This window comes from Acipenser ruthenus, chromosome 20 (genome assembly GCF_902713425.1).
Source record: "Acipenser ruthenus chromosome 20, fAciRut3.2 maternal haplotype, whole genome shotgun sequence".
NCBI classification, from domain to species: Eukaryota; Metazoa; Chordata; class Actinopteri; order Acipenseriformes; family Acipenseridae; genus Acipenser; species Acipenser ruthenus.
The window spans coordinates 16,913,651-16,929,796 of record NC_081208.1 but is presented as its reverse complement, the minus strand read 5'-3'; the positions used below and the strand labels follow the sequence as shown (position 1 = coordinate 16,929,796).

The 16,146-nt window shown below is 43.8% G+C and overlaps 3 protein-coding genes across 4 annotated transcripts; 1 reads left to right on the top strand and 2 right to left on the bottom strand.

Moving 5' to 3' along the window:
• Window positions 1-1,330: 1,330 nt before the first annotated feature.
• Window positions 1,331-1,838, bottom strand: LOC117425277 (histone H2A-like). The gene has a single exon (XM_034042104.3). The coding sequence runs from the start codon at window positions 1,761-1,763 to the stop codon at window positions 1,377-1,379; it is 387 nt and encodes a 128-aa protein (XP_033897995.3). The 5' UTR covers window positions 1,764-1,838; the 3' UTR covers window positions 1,331-1,376.
• Window positions 1,839-1,989: 151 nt separating this feature from the next.
• Window positions 1,990-3,490, bottom strand: LOC117425286 (histone H4). The gene has a single exon (XM_034042114.3). The coding sequence runs from the start codon at window positions 3,218-3,220 to the stop codon at window positions 2,909-2,911; it is 312 nt and encodes a 103-aa protein (XP_033898005.1). The 5' UTR covers window positions 3,221-3,490; the 3' UTR covers window positions 1,990-2,908.
• Window positions 3,491-11,108: 7,618 nt separating this feature from the next.
• On the top strand, window positions 11,109-14,218 carry LOC117425232 (C-type lectin domain family 12 member B-like). 2 transcript variants are annotated; one of them, XM_034042033.3, is made up of 6 exons: window positions 11,109-11,244; window positions 11,623-11,740; window positions 12,472-12,561; window positions 12,962-13,063; window positions 13,158-13,364; window positions 13,463-14,218. In XM_034042033.3, exons 2-6 carry the CDS (start codon window positions 11,659-11,661, stop codon window positions 13,621-13,623), a joined length of 642 nt encoding a protein of 213 aa, XP_033897924.3. In that variant the 5' UTR covers window positions 11,109-11,244; window positions 11,623-11,658; the 3' UTR covers window positions 13,624-14,218. The 2 variants fall into 2 exon arrangements, with proteins under 2 accessions (XP_033897924.3, XP_058850013.1); XM_058994030.1 differs by lacking the exon at window positions 11,109-11,244 and having other exon boundaries at window positions 11,581-11,740.
• The last annotated feature ends 1,928 nt before the right edge of the window (window positions 14,219-16,146 follow it).

The following is a 16,146-nucleotide window of genomic DNA, read 5'->3' as shown; positions in this document are numbered from 1 at the left end:
AAATATGCCCCATAGGACACGTCACGCTGTAGTTTAAAACAAGTATGAAAACAAAAACAGCAATACAGAAAAACGAATCGAGCGAGTACAGAGCAGTGTAATAGTGCACACATTGAACACACGCGTGGTCCAGTGGTTAAATAAAAAGGGCTTGTAACCAGGAGGTACCCGGTTCAAAACCCACCTCAGCCACTGACTCATTGTGTGATCCTGAGCAAGTCACTTAACCTCCTTGTGCTCCGTCTTTTGGGTGAGACGTAATTGTAATTGTAAGACGGGCAGCAGTGTGGAGTAGTGATTAGTGCTCTGGACTCTTGACCAGAGGGTCGTGGGTTCAATCCCTGGTAGGGCACACTGCTGCTGTACCCTTGAGCAAGGTACTTTATCTAGATTGCTCCGGTAAAAACCCAACTGTATAAATGGGTAATTGTATGTAAACAATAGTGTGGTATCTTGTAACAATTGTAAGTCGCCCTGGCTAAGAGCGTCTGCTAAAAAATAATAATTATTATTATAATAAGTGACTCTGTAGCTGATGCATAGCTCACACACCCTAGTCTCTGTAAGTCGCCTGCTAAATAAACTAATAATAATAATGTGGGGCAAGCAGTCGTGTAAGGTTAATGTATAAGGGCGTCTGCGAGCATCAAGGGGGCGGATTTGTGTCCCTATCGTGTGTACGTCCCGAGTCTGCGCAACCTTATTGGTTCGTTTGAATCTGGCTGCTCCTTTTGTTTGTACTTTTTCTTTCTGTCTTTGTTGCTACCTCGCGCTTTTTTCAACAGTGTTTATTCTATTTTCAGCTGCAAATTGAATTTGTAATCTTTATTCTCCCCGTCCCACGGTTACGACTCTCTTTATATGACTTTTTAAAATCTATTTTTAGGGGTGGTTCTGCGTTACATTATTTAGTAAATCACATTTATATTCCCCTGTCAACTTTGAATTCCAATGTACCCGTTTATTGCATTCATTTTGTATATATTCACCTGTGCAGCGTACAACAGGCTTAAAAAAATCATTCAAACTAAAAACTAAGTAAAACGGTGGACATGATCGGCATCAGTAATAACGAAGTGCAAGTATTTATGCACACACGTTCCCACAAACGTGCATTTTCTGCTCCGGGTGTTAATGTTGACGAGGCTGCGTGGTGCTGCATGGGTTTATGGCTGCAACACAATGGGCATTGCAATGTGATTTTCTATACAGCGATACTTTGTAATAACTGTATGTCTATTAATAAATAATAATAATTGTGTGCAACAGTGCAAGTAACGAAACTTGAAAATGCGATCGGCTCTTTTTTTGCAAATGTTGTGTGGTTCTTAAAAGAACCTTTGGGTTTTAGAAAGTGAAATAGACGTCAGGACAGGTTACTTGCTCTTGGTCGGTTTCTCGGTTTTCTTGGGCAGCAGAACGGCTTGAATGTTAGGCAGCACTCCGCCCTGAGCGATGGTGACGCCTCCCAGCAGCTTGTTGAGCTCCTCGTCGTTGCGGACAGCGAGCTGCAGGTGACGCGGGATGATTCTGGTTTTCTTGTTGTCCCGGGCAGCGTTCCCGGCCAGCTCTAGGATTTCAGCAGTCAGGTACTCGAGCACCGCGGCCAGATAGACCGGAGCTCCAGCGCCCACACGCTGAGCATAGTTTCCTTTCCGCAGCAGCCTATGAACACGACCGACGGGGAACTGCAGCCCTGCTCTGGACGAACGAGATTTCGCCTTGGCTCTTGCCTTTCCACCGGTCTTTCCTCTTACAGACATTTTCTCCGTTTTTTTTTCTTGGATGGCAAGAATCAGAAGAAGAATAAACCCAATCCTTTCACAGCCAACGCTTTTATACACTTGGGAGGACCTATGCTGAATCCTTCTGTGTAGTTTTGAGCTCTAACCAATTGAAAAATGACCCCCCACCTACTCGCGGACAAAGCGCTCCCGTTTCCAAACACGCCTATCTTGATCCTCATTTGCATAAAGACACTAGAAATAAAGTGCCTCTGAAGACAGACTGTTTGTTATTTACTGCATAAAAGAAGCAAATCATTTGTATTACGTGTACTTCGGTAGGCGACCATACTTCACATAAAAATATATATCTCTGTTTATTACAATATATAACCGGCAGAGGGCACAAGAATACAGAACAGGACAGCAACCACACTTGTATCTTATTGCCGGTACTCGCATAGCGAGTTAACTACACATGCGACCCCCAGCCCCCTAAACAGGGGAGCATGCATGTAGGGGTGGGGTAAATTGGCGCCAAGGGGAACAAAGAATCGCTGCAGCCATTTGAGGTCATGCGAAAGGACGGGGAAAAGACGTGACCATTTCAAATCATAAAAGCAAAAGTGAAATGTATTTTACATTTTACAGCGACACCCGTTGCACTCGAGCAATACAACGTTCACAAATGAGAAACATAAAATACATGGAACATTCTACAATCTTAAAAAAAAAGCCATTGTGCACACGAGTAGTTTCAAATATAGTGGCATTACGAAGACCTAGTGACTCGGTAGGATGACCGTTATTATTGTTTTTACTTTATTAATCAGCAACCTTCAAAAGTCAGCACACAACATCTACTTCATTTTTAACTCACCGACCATTTTAATACCATATGAAATGTTTTTATTGACGTGCATTGCACTCTTGTAAACGGAGAGCTATATGTAGAAATCTTGTTTTTATCGACTTCGAGAAAGAGCCATTAATCTATATGGAATTGTTTTTATTACAGAGTGACTCTTTTTGTAAAAATCCATCCTAAGACTAGACAAAACATGTTGCTTGCTGATACGCATGATTTGTAAAGCTTATATAATGTTTCACAGCTCTTTAAGAGCCACCCACTTTCTCCTTTAAAAGAGCATTTGTTTTGTGCTTTTCTTTTCCCATCGGTACGTTTAACCTCCAAATCCGTACAGAGTGCGACCCTGGCGTTTCAGAGCATACACCACATCTATGGCGGTGACGGTCTTTCTCTTGGCGTGCTCAGTGTAGGTGACTGCATCCCGGATCACATTCTCCAGAAACACCTTCAACACCCCGCGGGTCTCCTCATAGATGAGGCCGGAGATTCGCTTCACTCCTCCACGGCGAGCCAGGCGACGAATAGCAGGCTTGGTGATTCCCTGGATGTTATCGCGGAGTACTTTGCGATGACGCTTAGCGCCCCCTTTGCCGAGTCCTTTGCCTCCCTTGCCTCTTCCAGACATTGTGCACTTGTGCGTGTTTTTACAGGGCAGAAAGCAGCCAGACAGTCGTTTGAGGAATGAGCAGCAAATTAACCAAGCGCCGCCCTAATAGCCACTAAGCGGAGCTGTTTGATATTTCAGTGCCAGAAAAGGCGCCTTGCAACTTCCTCAGCCCTAGTGACTATATGTAAAATGTTCTCTCATTTTACATGTGTATGGCGAAAAAGGGAGAGGCAAGTTGTTGTTGTAAACCTGCTATTCTGTAACTGGTTAGTCAGACGGAACTTGTGGGAAGCTGAGAGTGGACGAGAGTGATTATTATTATTATTATTATTATTATTATTATTATTATTATTATTATTATTATTATTATTTATTTCTTAGCAGAAGCCCTTATCCAGGGCGACTTACAATCGTAAGCAAATACATTTCAAGTGTTACAATACAAGTAATACAATAAGAGCAAGAATACAATAAGTTTTGTTCAAGCAAGGTACAAGTGTGACAAACCACAATTCAATAATACAGCAGATAATAATGATAGTTACATCAGGATATGATTAAATAGTGATAGTTACATCAGGATGTGATTAAATACAAAGTACTACAGGTTAAACACTTGGCAGATTACAGTATTCTGAAGTACAGGATTAAATGCAGTAAAATAGGGAGCAGATAAGAGCAAAATAAAGCACATTTACATGAAGGGTGATAGTGTCCCAGGATACAAACAGAGGAGTTCTACAGGTGCTCTTTGAAGAGGTGAGTCTTAAGGAGGCGCCGGAATGTGGTAAGGGACTGGACAGTCCTGACATCTGTAGGAAGGTCATTCCACCACTGTGGAGCAAGGGTGGAGAAGGAGCGGGCTCTGGAGGCAGGGGAGCGTAGCGGAGGTAGAGCTAGTCTTCTAGTGCAGGCGGAGCAGAGAGGTCGAGTGGGGGTGTAGGGAGAGATGAGGGTCTGGAGGTAGCTGGGTGCAGTCTGGTCAAGGCATCTGTAGGCTAGTACAAGAGTCTTGAACTGGATGCGAGCGGTGATCGGGAGCCAGTGGAGCGAGCGGAGTAGTGGAGTAGCATGGGCGAAGCGAGGCAGAGAGAACACCAGGCGGGCAGCAGAGTTCTGGATGAGCTGGAGCGGACGGGTGGCGGACGCAGGGAGGCCAGCCAGGAGGGAGTTGCAGTAGTCTAGGCGGGAGAGTACCAGGGCCTGGACCAGGAGCTGGGTAGCATAGTTGGTGAGGAAGGGTCGGATTCTTCGGATGTTGCTCAGGAAGAATCGGCAAGTGCGTGCCAGAGTGGAGATGTGCTGGGAATAAGAGAGGCAGGGGTCCAGGGTGACTCCAAGGTTCTTAGCGGAGGAAGAGGGAGAGAGTGTGGTAGATTCCAGAGGAACAGAGATAGAGAGATCAGAGGACGGGGAGGAGGAGGGAAAGAAAAGGAGGTCAGATTTAGAGAGGTTGAGTTTGAGGTTATGCGAGTGCATCCAGGAGGAAATAGCAGACAGACAGGTAGAGATACGGGAGGAGATGGTGGAGTCAGAGGTGGGGAAGGAGAGGAAAATCTGAGCATCATCAGCATAGAAATGGTATGAGAAACCATAGGATGCGATGAGGGGGCCCAGGGAGCGGGTGTAGAGAGAGAACAGGAGAGGACCCAAGACTGACCCTTGGGGGACTCCAGTTAAGAGAGGGTGAGGTGTGGAGGTTGCTCCACGCCAGGTTACCTGGTAAGTGCGGTTGGAGAGGTAGGAGGAGAACCAGGCCAGAGCAGTGCCAGAGATCCCCAGGTCAGCAAGAGATGATAGTAGAATAGAGTGATCAACAGTGTCAAAGGCAGCAGAGAGGTCGAGGAGAATTAGGACAGAGGAGAGAGAGGCAGCTCGGGCACACTTAAGTGAGTTGGTGACAGACAGGAGGGCGGTTTCAGTGGAGTGAGCAGAGCGGAAGCCAGATTGGAGAGGGTCAAGCAGAGAGTGGTTGGACAGGAAAGCAGAGAGCTGGCGGTGTACAGTTCGCTCGAGGGTTTTGGAGAGGAAGGGTAGGAGGGAGACAGGACGGTAGCTCTCGAGGGAGCTGCGGTCGAGGGTAGGTTTTTTGAGGAGGGGAGTGATAGAGGCATTTTTGAAGGCAGAGGGAAAGATACCAGAAAGTAGAGAGGTGTTGAGGAGTGAGGAGATGAAGGGGAGTAGAGCAGGAGCAGCAGCTTGAAAGAGGTGAGTGGGGAGGGGGTCCAAGGCACACGTGGTGGGTTTGTGACCCTGGAGCAGGGAGGAGAGGTCAGAGTCTGAGAGGGGCAAGAAGGTGGAGAAGGAGGGCGAGTAAGTAGGGGATGTAGTGGGTGTAGGGGTTGGAGCAGGAGGGGGTGCGGGGGAGGGAGAGGTGTTAAAGAGTTTGCGGATATCTGAGATTTTAGAAGAGAAGAAGGAGGCAAAGTCATCAGGGGAGATAGAGGAGGGAGGAGGAGGGGGGAGGGTTTAGGAGGGAGGAGAAGGTAGAGAATAGTTTACGTGGGTTGTTAGTGGAGGCTTGGATTACAGATTGGAAATAAGCACATTTAGCAGAGGAGAGAGTAGAGGAGAAGGAGGAGAGGAGAGTGCGGTAAAGGTCTAGGGCAGCAGGGAGTTTGGTTCGCTTCCATTTCTTTTCAGCAGATCGCAGTGTGATTCTTGCCGAGCGGAGCGCAGAGGAGAGCCAGGGATGGGGAGGGGAGGGGCGAGCAGGACGGGAGGTGAGGGGACAGAGGGAGTCGAGGGAGGAGGTGAGTGAGGAGAAGAGGGTGGAGGTAGCAGAGTCTATGGAGAGTTGTGAAAATAAGTCGATAGGAGGGAGGTGAGAGAGAGCAGTGGAGGCAAGGACAGAGGGGGAGAGAGAGCGGAGGTTATGGCGAGAGGTGACAGTGGGGGTAGGAGGAGCAGGGAGAGGGGGGAGAGACAGAGAAAAAGAGATGAAATAGTGATCAGAGAGGTCCAGGGGGGTGACAGAGAGGGTGGAGGGGCAGCAGGCCCTGGAGAAGGTGAGGTCCAGTTGACGGCCAGCTTTGTGGGTAGGAGGGGACGGAGAGAGACAGAAGTCGAAGGAGTGAAGGAGAGGGAGGAATCCAGCAGAGTGGCTGGGGTTGGAGAGATGGATGTTGAAGTCACCCAACAGGACAGTCGGGGTAGACAGAGAGGGGAGGGAGGAGAGTAGATAGTCAAGTTCATCCAGAAAGTGAGTGAGAGGCCCGGGGGGGTGGTACAGAACAATGAGCAGGAGTTGACAGGGAAAGGTTAGTTGGACTGCATGAAATTCAAAGGTATTGACAGAGAGTGAGATCGGAGGGGACAGAAAAGAGTAAGGAGGGAGAGAGGAGAAGACCCGTCCCACCTCCCCGTCCAGTGAGACGCGGGGTATGGGACAGGACGTAGAGAGAGGACAGGGCAGCAGGAGTAACAGTGTTATCAGGGGACAGCCAGGTTTCAGTGAGAGCAAGGAAATCGAGAGAGAGGTGGGAGGCAAAGGCAGATATGAAATCAGCTTTGTTAGCAGAAGAGTGACAGTTCCAGAGTGCACCAGAGAGTGTGCAGGAGGGGGGGAGAGGCAGAGAAATTAGGTTAGAGGGGTTGGAGGAGCAGCAGCGGAGGGAGGGCAGAGGACGAGGACAGGAGGACAGAACAGGGATGTGAGAGACAGTCATAGCAGGACAAGCAGGACAAAAGGCACAGTAGGAGCAGTAGGGTGGAGGGTACAGACCTGACTAGTAGATAGCTTCTTCTAGAGCCCCGTTAGGTTTGGATCTATTGGAACAGCGTCTCAGCGCAGGCCTCCCCTTGCTGGACTCCCACAGCTAGACTCCCGGCTCTTTTGTTGAGGCTCTTCTGTTTGCTGGCGCTTCTTGCTGGCGCAGAAATAGGCTGCTTAATATATAAAAGCAGCCTATTTCTAAAGAAAGCAAAACTTGGGTACTGGCACCTGTACAAGATAGTGTTCGTGTTGAAGAGGTGGTGAGCCGGTCCCTTGTTTACTGGCACCTGTACAAGATAGTGTTCGTGTTGAAGAGGTGGTGAGCCGGGCCCTTGTTTGGACAGTTTACTTTTGGTTAGGAAAAGTCCATAGCGGATTGCATTCAGAATTTTCTCTCTCTGTCTGCGCTCTCAGTTCCGTTCGACCAGTGCTGCCAGCTTTATCTCTGTACTGTATGTATTTTAGTTTGTGCACGGCTGCTAAATCATATATGTTTATATTGTTAGAAGTGCTGTTAAATCTAAACCGTTAGTTTTACCTCATGGCTATAGCATGTCGTAGCTTAGTTTCAGCTGTTTATTTTTATTTATATTTGAATCAGCACTGATTGTGAGCGTAAATGCACGTTTGTTATTTGAATTGTTTTGTTTATTATTTAATTTTCGTTTGAATATTAACTCACGGGATTAGCCGTGTTTCTTTTTGTTTTATTTATTATTGGAGTTTTTGTTTCTTTCTTGTTGTTTGTTTTGGGTTGAGCACAGGCAGTGGAAACTCATTACTCAAGCAAACAGTGATAATTGTACTGGTTTTGCCTCTCTCTATACACCCTCAAGTATTTTATTGTGGACTGCCCAATAAGAGTTATAATTTTCTGTCTGTAATAAAAACGTATTGCTTTTTAATACTGTCTCAGCTGGCATTTGTTCTATGGAGAGGACTCGCACTGAAACCCCCAATTAAAATAATTTGTGTGCTAAAGCTATATATATCCTAACCTAAATTATTTTATTAATATTCTGGGGTGTAATTCCCCAGTGACGTAGTCAGGCTATATTTGATCTCCAATTCTGCAACTGCTTATTACATATGTACAGAACTAAACCTACCATATTGTTGGGTGATGAGTGGAGTAACTAAATATACAGCCTTAGGAGAGAAGAAGCTTGTGTTAATAGCAGCTACTTATTTGTATTTAGTAAATAGGCTAGTTAGCATGTTGTGACATGATTGATCGCTCCAAAACAGAAATTTTGCAGAAATGTGATGGCAGTGGTCACAGGAAGAAAAAATATATGGGAAAACCATATTCTTTTATTCTAATACAATTGCTCAGAGAAAACGTTTTGTATTACTTGTTAAAAAAAAATGTTCTCAAAAAGATAGGTGTCAGAATTATTGGCACCCCTAATGATTCTTATAAACAAAATTAAGTCTGTATTAACATTCAGCTTCTTTAAGTTCATCTCAGTCTTAATGAACTGTATTGTGGCCTTCCATGGCTTCCTGTTTCACTAGGATATAAAAATGAGGTAACACGCATATGAAATCCATTTGTCATCCATCACCATGGGAAAAGGCAAATAACTCACAAATGAAAAGAGACAAATGGTTGTTGACCTTCATAAATCAGGCAATGGGTACAAAACAATAGCTAAAAACTAAATATACCACTTACCATTATTAGGGCAATAATTAAGAAGGTCAAAACCACTGGAACAGTGGTAAACTTGCCTGGTAGAGGACACAAGTGTATCTTGCCCCCACACACAGTGAGGCAGATGGTTCGGGAGGGAAAGGGAAATCCAAGGGCCACAGTTGGAGAATTACAGAACTTGGTTGTATCTCGGGGTCACCAAGTCTCCAAATCTACAATTAGACGCCACCTCCATGCCAATAGGCTATTTGGAAGGGTTGCCAGAAAAAAGCCTTTATTGAGAGCAACCAACAAACGTAAGCACCTGCAGTTTGCTAAACGGCATTGGCACTTTGATTGGAACTGGGTGCTATGGTCAGATGAGACGAAAATAGAGCTCTTTGGCGACACACACCAGCGGTGGGTTTGGCGTCGAAAGAAGGATGCATGTGCAGAAAAGAACCTCATACCTACTGTAAAATATGGTGGTGGATCTTTGATGTTATGGGGCTGTTTTGCTTCCACTGGTCCTAGGGCCCTTGTTAAGGTCAACGGCATCATGAACTCTACCCAGTACCAGGACATTTTAGCCAAAAACCTGGCTGCCTCTGCCAGGAGGCTGAAACTTGACCGCAAGTGGATCTTCCAGCAAGACAATGACCCTAAGCACACATCAAAATACACGAAGAAATGGTTAATTGACCACAAAATCAACATTTTGCAATGGCCATCTCAGTCTCCGGACTTGAACCCCACTGAAAACCTGTGGTTTCAATTGAAGAGGGCAGTCCATTAGCGCAGACCGAAGGATATCAAGGATCTGGAAAGATTCTGTATGGAGGAATGGTCTAAGATCCCTCCCAATGTGTTCTCCAATCTCATTAAACATTATGGAAAAAGACTCAGTGACTCAGTTATCCTTGCAAGGGGAGGGTGCACAAAGTATTGAAAACAAGAGTGCCAATAATTGTGACACTTCATTTTTTTTGGAAAGAAATTTATAATTTGAGAAATGTGTAATTTTGGTTAATTCCATTGAATCATTAATAAAGTCAAATATATTCCACATATTGGAAAATTACAATATAGCTCAGTACTGGTATTATTTATTTTATACAGTCTTTTTTGCTCATCTTTATCAAGGGTGCCAATAATTTTGGAGGTGACTGTAGCTGCTGTGTCACAGCACTGTAGTAAAACCAGACAGGTCCTGCAAATTTAGAACCCCAGGTACTCAATTATATAATATCTTATTCAGAAAAAAAACCTGTTAACTAAACTTTTGTATTTAAATAAACTACATATAATAATGTCCTTTTTATATCTTTTTTTCAGTTATAAAAACTGTAGTGGTGGTGGCTATGGCTCTGAATAACAAATTGTGTGTTGTCAAATAAAATAATGAATGAATGCCTGGAACCACGCGATTTGAAGCAGAAAATAAATCCTGGTTTATTTCATGAACTCTCTAACATAACCAACCCTTACTGTAGCAGACAAAACTAGTCAATTCACTTTTCGGACACCATAAACAATAGACTCCCACATGAACACTAATACGTTTACAAAATTGGGGGCCTTGGGGGATTGCTCGGCCCATATGTACTGTGCTTGGTTATTCCCGTGATTGGGAATACACAGAGCCGCTGGTTGAGAAGGCCAGTGTAAACATAGACCAGGCAAGAACGCCAGTGGTTGGAGCTAGAGACCGAATTAGGCAAGCATGGCTGAGGAAGACAGCCAGCCTAGTGAAACAAAATAACATACAAAATCAATTTTTACGTATCCGAGGGAACGTGTATGAATAGAAGGGGAACCTTGGCCACCCCAGTGTATAGTGCATAACAGCGTAGGATGGAGACACGAGCTGACCGGCTTAGCGGCAGTGGAGGCACTGCGTAAGCAGCACCTTTATTCTGTGTTTTATTTTCTCTTTTCTGATTTTGCCTGTTGTTGTTGTTGTTGTTATTATTATTATTATTATTATTATTTGAGAGCACCTGCAAGTGTGTCAGTGGGACTGTTTACATGTGGGTGTTTCTGTGGTCCTGTATACCATCGCTGGTATTCAGGCCACGGACAACAGCGCCCTCTGCGGGCTAAACTAAAGCACTTGCAAATAATAAATAAAACTGGGCACCTGTGCGGTGTTGTCAAATACACTTCTGTCTCCTGTGTCAGTGAATATCCACACCCTTCCACAACATCATTGACAAACACAAATGAAATAAACGCCAGTCCCCTGAATTTCGCCCACCATTGTTACAATGAGCCCAATATAATTTTAAAGATGTTGTGTTCTAATATCCATGTATCCAGCTCAATAGCACTTAGTAAAGATATTGCCAGCATCTCCACTGCCCCATCCAGTCCCCCCAGCTCCTGCCCTGCCCTGTAGTCTGCGCTGTTAATGAGTCACAACTTCCTGTCTAGTTCACTTCTCTACAACACTATCTATAGAGATGGGCAGCATTTACACAGCGTCACACAGGCCGAAGTGTGAAACTCCTCTTCCTCTCGTGTCTGTCCAGCCTTGCAGTCTGCACTGTTAATATAACAGTCAGAACTTCCTGTTTAGTTCACTTCTCTGCAGCACTAGCTATGCAGATGGGCAGCATTTACACTAGGCTGTAGAAACCCTTGGAGCAGCTAGGGCACCTACGATGATAATGCTGATTGTGCTAATAGGAGGTAAGAAAATGTATTATAAATAGTTGGCTAGCTGCTTTAAAGAGTAAAGAAGCAATTCTCGGCAGCATGATTCAATAGGTGTCAATTGTTCTTCCGCCTCATGCAGCACAAACCGTTTTTGCACCCCTGTGTAATGCTGAACTGTGCTTTGCTTTTTACAAAGGCTGGCTATGTTAATTTGTGCAAGACAGGGATTTTTTATTTAGCCCCTCTGAGCTTTTGAACTTCCTCAATCCACAGAGTATCATTTCAAAGAAACAGCATCTTGGTCAGTGCTGTGTTAGTTACATTTTAATATAGCTGAACAGTGCTGAATAGGGAAGTGAAACCCTTTACTTCCCAGCAGTTTCAAACAGACTGTGCCTATCCGCTATCCAGTACAGATTCTACTCGACACACCTCACACTCCGAAAGATGTCCGGTGACGTTCTCTACTCCTCCGTGAGGTTTTCTCAAAAGAAGAAAGGAAAGCGAGCAGCTGATGGAACCAGCACAGGTGAGAGTGGACTCTGTGGAAATGCCTGCCGTGGTGTCTTTGTTACTTGCACATTTTGTGGCTGCCTTTATAGTTCCATAATATTGGTGCACCTGGGTACCAATGAGGAAATAAGAAGCCACTGCGGTGGATTGAGGACATCCTTCTTGTGTGGCAGTCATGTCTCATTTATTTTATTTTTCAATTCATACTTTTAGTGCAAGTTTCAAATTCTTTCACAGACTATAATGAGGCACAACTGTATTGTGTTGTCACTGCTTCTTTGCTATAATTCAATGCAATGGTTCTGTATTATACTGAGGGGCAATGGTAGCACATGTATAGAGCAGCTACAAAGGGGGGAGGCTGACGTAGGTAGAATGGGACCAGTGTATACTGATACCCTTCCCAAATTACATCTTAAATGCCAATGCAGACAGGCAGACAGACGGATAGGCACTACAACTTTACTTGATCAGACAAAAAGCACTGCAGTGTTGTTGCTCTTGTTCCTCTTTGCTATAATACAGATATCTGTACTGCTTGTCAGTTTGTCCTTTTCATTAACAGATACACAATCATCTGTGTTCGTCGATGAAGGGCATCTTCAATTCTCAGTTTAAAGTTGTGTTATATTAAAGCCAGGATTCTATAGCCAGTTGTCAAGTACAATGTTACAGAAAACATTTTATAGAGATCCATCTAGTAAACTGGTGGGCTCTTTATTTCTTCTCCTTTATCATCACAAACAGGAAAGGAAGATGATGTCACCTACGCTACAGTGAAGTTTGGAGAAGCTCAGAGTCGCCAGCAACAGCAAGCAGCCTCCAGCAGCACAGCGGGTGAGATCTTTGAGGAGTTCAAACAGCAAAGCCACCGGAGCTCTGTATTTAAAGCACATACAGATGCATGTGCCATTGTAACCCCACCGGTACTTTGTGTGATGTTTGCAATCAGGCTGAATTGTTCACAGCTCTCTTGCTCTAATATTTATATTTTTTTTATAAAGTCATGTTTCTGTATTGCTCAGTCTAACTGGCTTCCATCTTGCTTGGAGGCTGTTTTAGTTTATCTAGGGGCAGCTGTAAAGGCGGTGAAGGTGGGTGGAGGGATGTGGATGCTAGCACAAGCACTGCTGGCTGACTAGAACACTGGGCAGTGATACGGCTCTGGGGCTATCCCTGTGTATGTGTGTGAATCAATGCTGTGCTGTGTGTTCTCTCTCTCTCTCTCTCTCCTCAGACCCCACTGCTGGTAAAGCTCCTCCATACAGACAGGCTGCATTGGTCCTGGCAGGGCTGTGTGCTCTCTCAGTGGCTGCCAATATATTCCTCACAGTCTACTGTGAGTATTGCACACAGCATACACATGAGGAGGGGGTCTTTGCTGCCTGGGATCCCAATATTAAAACTAATGTGTTTCTGTATTTGTGTCTCAGATATTGGATCATTGGATCAGCTGAAGACAGAGATCCAGAACTTGAGTAGAAACTACAGCGATCTACAGGGCACCTTCAACAATCTCAATGCACAGCAATCTGAATGCATGGCTCAGAACAACAGACTCCAGTCGCAGTGTTCAGAATGGGAAGAGAAATACTCAGCGTTGGATCAATGTTGTCCTGTCACAGATACAGCTTCAAAGAGTGAGTTGTGTTCCATGGTGTTATTATTATTAATATTATGATGCATGTCTAGGTGATTTCTGCAGATCTATAACCACTGCTTCTTTCTCATTGTGCAGAGCGGGTTTGTAAAGCCTGTCCACTGAACTGGGTGGAGTCCAATGGAAAGTGCTACTACTTCTCAACTGATACAATGGACTGGAACTCCAGCTGGGCTAGCTGTGTGTCGATGGGAGCAGACCTGGTGATTATAGAGAGCGAGGCAGAGCAGGTACGATGAATAACTTTACTGTTGCTTTTCAATTGGATATGTTTAATCCATTGTCATACAGTTCTATATTAATGTGTCGTGACCGAGGTTTTACATTAACTCCTGAATACAGCACATTCTCCCAAGTCCCTTCTTGTTTTGCTGATTTTGTGTTTTGGTTTCCAGTCACATTCTAACTATAATGATTCACTCAACACATAGCTGAGAATACAAACTTGTTTATTGATTTGCACACATGTACTATCATTCTTATACTGCCACATGTCTCAATAGACTCCTTCTAATAACACACCCAGCATCCTCTAGGGCAGTGATTACCAACCTGTGGTTTGTGAGTTAACTCCAGGTGGTCTGGAAACAACTCTCAAAATTCACTTCCGCAGTTCTTGCAAAAAAAACATTTCTACACAATCGCATGTTGTGCTTCTACAATATGTATTATTAAGCAACACAACAAACCACACTTTAACCTCATTATATATTATAAGATATGTATGTAGTCTGCTTTTTTCCCCCTTTATCTGTTTTCTTTTATTACGGGTGTGTTACAGAATTACAGCTCCCTTTGATGCAATACCAAGCAACGCCTTCAAAGCTGCCATTAACTGACTAAGTAACTATTACACATTATGAAGGCACATTTGTATATATATATATATTAGGGTTGGACGATAATGACATTTTCAGTTATCAATTATCGGCTGTAAATTATCACTATAATCTTAATTATCGGCTGAAAAAATAACATATGTAAAATGTCTTGGAATTTATCAAATTTAAAGCTATATATACTTGAGCAATATGACAACTGCCTCTGCGAGTTTAGAAGAAATACAACTAGACCAGCATCTTTAATAAAAGTTATGAAACAATGGTTGGTTACAAAAAAGCACAAATAATATAACCAAATGTTTGTTTGGTAGCTTTTCAACTTTTGAAATATAGGCTACTTATTAAAAAAAGTGTTTAAAAAAAAAAAAAAAAAAATTATAAATTGCAATTAAAAAAATATCAGCTTTTCCACACTGCCTACAGACAGGCTTATTACCTTGCGGATCACTTTCTGTCACTCCAAAAAACTGCCACACAGGACTGATGCTGTTTCTTTTTTCTAAAATCTTTTCGGAAGGTTTGGTAGTTTCTGCAGTTGCCATCGCCATTAGCTCAAACGTTTGCCTTTACTTGGTGAATCTTACGTCACATGTTACAACTTCCCACTACGCAGCGCGCACAGATCATGTGTTGCGCCTCACGCAGACAGTTAAGTCCTGTCTTACTGCTTCAATGCAGAGTTACTGTTACACACAAGCATATCATAGTGGGTAACGGACGATAAAATGATTATCGATAATTATTTTTCAACGCAATACAATTATCGATGCAAAAACATTATCGATAATATCACGATAATCGATTATTGTTCCAACCCTAATATATATATATATATATATATATATATATATATATATATATATAATCTACATCTAACATTCCCGTAAATGTTTCTAATCTGTGCTCATTCTACTGCTTGTTTTGTTTTCACTGTCCCAGCGTTTTTCACTCTGCATAAAATTAGCGCACTGCTTTCAATATTCTGAACTCAGTTGGAATGACTAGATGAAAAAAAAGAAACATTAACACCACAGTTTTAGTACTTTTCATTTTCAACACTATAAAGTATGTGCTACAGTGCTGCCCGGGATATAGGAATATCCCTGTTTTCATACTATATGTCTTTGGAGAGGTTATAGCTGATTATAGCAATAGAAGCTAATGGGAAACAATAAGAGGCTGTATTTGTTGCTTGACTTGTGAACTTTACTGTAGTGTGAATGATTGATTTCAGCTCCATTATATGGGTTTATTGAGCCAGGTTTAATATCTCTCAAGAATATATGCTAAAGTGAAATTCTCTTAACACGACTTCTGGAAAGGTGTACAGTCTTTTGTTGGAGCAGTCATATTTAATTAAAATGCTATAAATCCTATCGACTGTACGCCACCAATCCCGTTTAATTTACACATCGCAGCCCACCAGAAGTGGTAAGTAACATCCTGTACACTCTCCAATCATTTTTTTCTTTTTCAAATTGCTTCCCTGCCACCTCATCTTCCGGTGTTTTTTTTTTTATATGTACAGCAGCAAAGCTGGCAGTACGTTGCATTACAAATGGATAATTAGGGGTCCCAGAGTGGCTCATCCAGTTAAAGTGCTGCTGCTGGGAGGGCAGGATGAGTTGCACAGCTTGGACGGCGCCGGTTCACCTCCAGGCTGTGCAAAGAGGCCAAACTTTGCTGGGGACCGCAAAGGGGGCGTCACATTGGCTCTGACGCTCCCGGGATGGGAGATGGGAAACCTGCAGGGATTGCTTCTGCTCATCGCACAACATTGAACCCTACTGGCCAGACACTGAGCACGTTCAGCGTGGATAAGAGGCAGGGCTGGTGTCTGTTCTCCGGGATTGGTAGCGCCCACCTCTGCTCTGGATTGCTCAGTGTAAAAGCGATTTCTACCTTAATGCTTGTGAGATC